The 6649-nt window shown below is 30.7% G+C and overlaps 1 protein-coding gene across 1 annotated transcript; it reads right to left on the bottom strand.

Moving 5' to 3' along the window:
* Positions 1-3814: 3814 nt before the first annotated feature.
* LOC125582064 (NAC domain-containing protein 6-like) lies at positions 3815-6368 on the bottom strand. Its single transcript, XM_048748533.1, has one exon. It carries the CDS (start codon positions 4892-4894, stop codon positions 4016-4018), a length of 879 nt encoding a protein of 292 aa, XP_048604490.1. The 5' UTR covers positions 4895-6368; the 3' UTR covers positions 3815-4015.
* Positions 6369-6649: the final 281 nt, after the last annotated feature.

The following is a 6649-nucleotide window of genomic DNA, read 5'->3' on the forward strand; positions in this document are numbered from 1 at the left end:
TTATATTTTAAGTTTTAGAATTTGAATTATGGAGGCTAATTAGCGACCGATTTGCAACTATTTAATGTGCTTGGCATATATAGTTGGAAAATAGTCGTCAATTAGCGACTTTTGGTGACTACTACTCAATATTGTCAAACATATACACTCTGTCATAAAATTACTATTCAAACTTCTCTTTTTTTATTAAGAACATCTATTACAATAGTTATAACGTTGGCAATCTATAAATTAATATTTTTCATGCCTCTTGTTTTCCTTTTAAAAAAAATCCGATCTAAATAAGTGAATTCAAAATTTGATCCGCCTATACACTACAAAAATTGAGACCAGATAGTTTATCTAAAACTAAATAACATAATGAATAGATAATGTAACCAAACAACATAGTAATGTACAATGCATATGTAGTGTCTCGATATTATGAAAATTGATTCGATTTTAATATTATATTTGAAAAAAGGATTTTAACATTTCATAAAAAAATGGCATCACTTATATATATATATATATATATATTTAGGAATGATATGTGCATCTACATGTTACACTCTTTGTTACGGATAGCCACAAAATATTTTGCAGCCATGTTTTTAAGTGGCCACAAATAACCATAACTAAGTTCGTAACTGTTTTTTTTTTAAATTTTGTAGTTAGTTTAAATATTTTATAATTGTATTTCTCCGGATAGCTACGGCCATAGTTGTGGCTATATTAGCTACGAATTATACCGTGGAAAATTGTGGAAATCTACTTCCACAATTTATATTGTAGCAAATTGTGGCTTTGGGTCTTCTAATAGCTACAAATCAAATTTTGTAGCTAAATAGCGACAAAAAGTTACAAAATAGTCACAAAAATTTGTTGTGGCTATTTTATAGATATTTTGTGGCTTAATTTTTCTCGCCGCAAAATATTTGTGGCTTACTCGTGGCTATAAACAAGTTTTCTTGTAATGAATATATAAAAAACGTTTTTTGAATTATTATTTTTTTGTCAGAAACATAAGGAGACTCATGTAGATTCTGCAAACCACATTGCTAGTTCCGCATCCATATGAACGACAAACGACGGTTGTTTCCTTGCACTGCGTGCTAGACTGTCCGCCTTTGAGTTCTGCGTCCGTGGTATATGAATAATCTCTGAGCTATTGAAACTTCTCTTCAAAAATATTATGTCTTCCAAATAACTTGCAAATGCTGGCCACTCATCTGGTTCTGAAACCATCTTCACCAACTGAGAATAATCCGTTGCAAATGTAACCGAGAATTGTTTAAGATTCCTCATGCATTCCATTGCCCATATGAGAGCCTCTATCTCTGAATGTAGTGGCGACTGACACGCTCTTGTATTCCTTGCTCCCATTAATCCATCAAAACCTTCCAAGGTACTATACCATCCTTGCCATGAATATATATCCTGATTTTTCCAAGTCCGTCCGTAAAGCACCATCTACTTGGTATAGTCGGTACTATCGATGGTACGGGTAATTGAGTATGATTCATTCCATGTGTAGGAGATTTTTTTGCTTCAGCCTAAAGTAACGATTCTGTTTCTGTCAATTTGAGAGTATCTCTCAGATCCATATACAAATTACTAAATAATTTATTGTTTCTTCCTTTCCATATATACCATAGAATCCATGCAAATTGATAATCTTCCATTTCCGGAGAGACTCTCCAAAATAAATGATTCATATTGGTAAACAGTGATTGAGTGGGGAATATATTATGTTATCATAAAAACGTAAAACAACTGTTCTTAATAATTTTTTCAGACTATGAAAACTTTTTTATGATTTTTCTTCGATTTTAAAAATATATTTTAATATTTTTAAAAATAAATTAAAAACGCTTTCGATTTTAAAAATATTGTAATTATTTTTGAAATATTTCTACAATTTTTTTAAAAACTTTTACAAAACTTTTTAACTTTTACATTTCTTTTATAATTTAGAAAAACGTTTTTCAACTTTTTATTTTAAAATATTAATATAATTTTTTAATTTTTTAGTATAGGATGTGTTAGTTTTATTCATGATTTTAATTAGAAGTTTAGTTTATATTTTTTGTTATTTGTATATTTAAATTTTTTAATATTGTAAATATTTTTTGGTTTCTGTATACTTTTACTATACTTTAAAAGGATGTTGTATATTTTAATATAATTTTTAAATATTAAAAATATATTTTTAAAAATGATTGAATATTCCCCATGGTGTCATTATGGATTTTTTCAATAAATTTCTGACAGGTAAATTCCCGACGAATTTTCGATAGAATATCCTCGGCGAATTTCTTTGGTCGGAAATTTCTAATGAATTCCCGATGAAAAAGGTTTTCCCGACGCTATAGTGATGATACTTATTCATCGATAATCCGGGAATAGCCTTTTCTAACGGATTCCTGATGAGTACGTATGTGGGGGGGAATCAAATGCTTTCTCTAAGAAGATTTCTCTTCTCATGTATTAGATCTTAAAAATAATTTATAAATTTTATAAAAAAAATATTTTGAAGAAGGGAGGGGAGGGGATTTGAAATCATGTAATTATTAACATTTCTATATGATGTAAATTTATATTTACTAAAATTGAATTGTTTTCAATATAGATGAGTGAATGTATATTGAGTCGTGATAGACTTTGGTCTAGGGTTTGGTAACATATGTTGTTATAGTATTGTTTGTATTTTTAGGTTTAGATTTTGAAATCTTAACTTAAGAAAATAAAAATAAATGTGACCTACATATGTTTAGTTTTGTGTATATTAAACACTTTATAAGTCAACTTTAAGTTTAATGAATTGTTTTCAGACAATGATGCCTATTCTCAGACTAACTAGCTTGTTGGCTTTTCTGTATAGCCTGCACTGTTGACTTCTGTTCCAAGCAACTCAATGGTTATGAACCCTTTTGTAAAGCTTGGTCAAAATTTTCTTTTTTTTTGTTTCCCTGAACAATATTGTTATGACTAACGGTATTATATCTGTTTAGTGATTTGTGGTCGTGGACAGTTGAGGTTTAGACTGACCCGACGGCCCATACCACCAAAATTTTATTTCTTAAGATGTTAAAGATTTATATAATTTCCGAAATTTTACAATGCTATAAACAATTTATTACACCAGAATTTACAGACTACGTATTACGGATATTATATCCACATCGAAAATTCTAAGGGAACTTAATTAATATACAAAAGGTTAGGGCCAATCCACTAATTACCAATTGGTTTTAAGTTGGACACTCATAATAAACCCAAATCTAACATGGTATCAGAGCTCAGATCCTAAAATATCATAAACCCCTAATTAATAAAAAAAAACCTATCCGACCAGGTATAAAGGTCGTACTTAACCCTTCCCGACCGGGTGTAAAGATCGTAATTAACTCGATCTACCAAGTATAACTGTCTTAAAGTTTCAAGATTTCTGTTTGATAAGAGCCATCATCTCGAGAAGGGGTATTACATATATTATATCACACATCAGAAATTCTAAGGGAACTTAATTAATATATAAAAAGTTAGGACCAATCCACTAATTACCAATTGGTTTTAAGTTGGAATAATTAATATATAAAAAGTTAGGACCAATCCACTAATTACCAATTGGTTTTAAGTTGGAAACTCGTAATAAACTCAAATCTAAGGCAACAACCCAACTCAAGTGAATACAAGAACAACCCAACTGAATAATAGAACTCAAACAACAAAAGAATAAATACACCAATTGTTTCTTATTTTAAGGGCAAACACTCTCTTACACCAGTACTGCATTATGAATTCAATTGTAAACATGCGGAATAGTAAAAGTACGTAGGTAGCATTGTAAAGGTCATATCATTAGCCAACTATTCATGCAGTTGTATTGTAGCTAACTTATTAGCCAACTATTCACAAAACGTATGAATTGATTCTCTTTGTTTAATGAAAAGAGTTAATCACATAATTGAAACTATTTTACAAACAATGAAGAATAACTTTGAGAAACATTAAGAAGATTTTCAATAAGTATTCACACTTCTTGTGTTTGTACAGTGGAGTTGAAAAGATGTTCAGCAAGCTCTTGGTTCATCACTTGATATTCATCTTCATCATTATCCACCTCTAGTGGTAGAGATTTATCGCCAGGCCTAGCTGGAGGATCACTAGATTGAGAAAGAGCGGACATTGGTGGCTCTTCTTGATCATCTTTCTCCGTTGTTTGTTGATCATCCAATCCCATTCTTGCGAATCTGTCAACGAGCTCTCCAGTCCCATCTTCTTCTGCGTCATGTGTCCCCTCCACGGCTTCAACTTCTTCATCCTTAGAATTGCTTATCTTGCAAATCTTGCACAGGACCAGTTCTTGAAACGTATTTTCGTCCGGTAGCGAATACTCGTGCATAATCCAGCTATTATTGCTCCCAGGAACAACAGCAGAAGTACCGTCTCCTCTCTTCTGCCTCTTATTGTTGTCGCTTTTAGTGAACTTTAGAGTTTGCTTTTTCCCTATAATGGTGTTCTCAATATATTTTTTAGCGTTAGGCTTCCAACTCCCACCATCGTTGTCCCCGGCGATCCTCCGCTTTGAGTTCCTACCACGACCAATGTTCTTCACTGACACTTGAGTCCTTCTCACGAAATAAAACCACTCGTTCTTCCTGAACAAAGGATGATTGGTATGGTCCAGCAACCATGGCTCCTTATCGTAAACGTTCTTCATCACGATGAAGTCTTCACACTCTTCATCTCTCGACTTGGGTTGTAGATACGTTTCTAACTTGGGTAGTAGATGATATTTTATGAGTTCTTGGTCTTCAGGATCAAAGTAAAGTCCTCCATCTTCATCGTTATTGAACATGGTTTCGTCAGGATCATAGTAACCTCCTCCATCTTCATAGTTATTTGACATCGTTTTAAGGGTTTAGCTCTCAAGTTTGATTCTACAAAAGTAAGGTTATAACCTATTGAGTTGTATGTATATATATACTACTAAGGCTATTTTAATTTTCTAAAGAAAAATTCAGAGGATTATCCTATCATCGATGCAGTTTCCTATTAAAAAAACACGGTTTGTTAAGAGAATCAAAAAGATAATGTTATGATAGATCATATTGATAGATTTATTTTATGGAATATAATGTTCTTTATATAAATTATGAAGATAATGTTATGATAAATCATATTATAGATTTGTTTTTATGAATAATGACATGATAGATCATATTTGATCAATAGATCGTATATAAATGTTCTTTTTATGAAGATAATGTTATGATAAATCATATGTTGTTAATCGTATGTATGTAGATTCCGTTAGGCTAGGAGTAAGCATTCGGGTCTTCGTTCGAGTTCGGTTCAGGTATTTTGAGTTTTTGGATATTTGCGTTTAATCTCATAGGTCTTATCTTGAAAACTTTTCAATTTTTATACTATGATTCACTACATTTACATATCTGTGTTGAAAACTTTTCAATTTTACTATATCTTAATTTATATCATTTACAAATGTTTATAGTTGCATGATTTTATTTTTTCCCCATCAAAATATTTTTAATAAAATTTATAAATTATTTTTAAGATCAATAATATGAGAAGACTTCCAGGGGTTATTTTTAAGAAGATTGAATATTCCCGACGGTGTCATTATGGATTTTTTCAATAAATTTTTTACGGATATTCTCGGCGAATTTCTTTGGTCAAACATATCTGATGAATTCCTGACGAAAAGGTTTTCCCGACGCTATACTGACGAATACTTATTCGTCGATAATCCGAGAATGGCCTTTTCTAACGGATTCATTTCCGACGAATACGTATGCGGGGGAATCAAATGTTTTCTTGTAGGGTCTTAATATGGAGAAATAAGGAGAATAATCAATTCCCATTAATTCCTTAAAAATTACACCATTTATAAGAAACAATTGTTGCTATAATTCCTTGTCATTTCTTAAATTTTAAGGAACTATAGAACAAAAAAGTTCCTTACCAAAATTGATATGGAACAAAAGTAATAAATATTCATTTTTATTTCTTTTATTTTGTTCTTAGTCATTCTTTTCCTACTTATTTCTATTCCAATTTTAAAAGTCGCCAGGTTGAGTCTTAGTAAAGTGGTTCAGAGAGAATATATTTGGATATATTCCAGATATTATGTTTATCTATTTTATTATTTAGTTAGGCATTTATATTTTATGGAGAATTTGTCAAAAATGACTTAAAACTTGATTTTAAATGTAAAAAATATAATTCAAACTGAATCAAATGCAAAACTAACCCAAGAGGATAGTGAAATTACAATTATCTCTTTATGACCAAACAAAAACTTGTATGCACTTTTACAAATATAACTCCGTGAAGTCTTCTTTGTGGTTAGTGAAGTATTCTTTGAGAATACTTCTCTTCTCGTGTATTAGATCTTTAAAAAAATTTATAAATTTTATAAACAAGATTTTGAATGGGTGATATCTTGCATATTTGCATTGTTTTAAGTCTCCAATTTGCACATATTGATCATATAGATTAGGAATTTAGCATCTTTAGGATCCATATTGCATTCATATGTCTTAATCAGGTAATGGAGTATCTCATAGAGTGATTGGAGGAGTTTAGAAGCATTGTGGTTCGAAAAGAGATGAAGAATGAAATTTGGTCGAGTATAGATGAT

This window comes from Brassica napus, chromosome C2, assembly GCF_020379485.1.
Source record: "Brassica napus cultivar Da-Ae chromosome C2, Da-Ae, whole genome shotgun sequence".
Lineage (NCBI taxonomy): Eukaryota > Viridiplantae > Streptophyta > Magnoliopsida > Brassicales > Brassicaceae > Brassica > Brassica napus.

Excerpts from the sequence above, each read along its gene's own strand:
- LOC125582064 (XM_048748533.1), bottom strand. The coding sequence starts at position 4,894 with ATGTCAAATAACTATGAAGATGGAGGAGGTTACTATGATCCTGACGAA.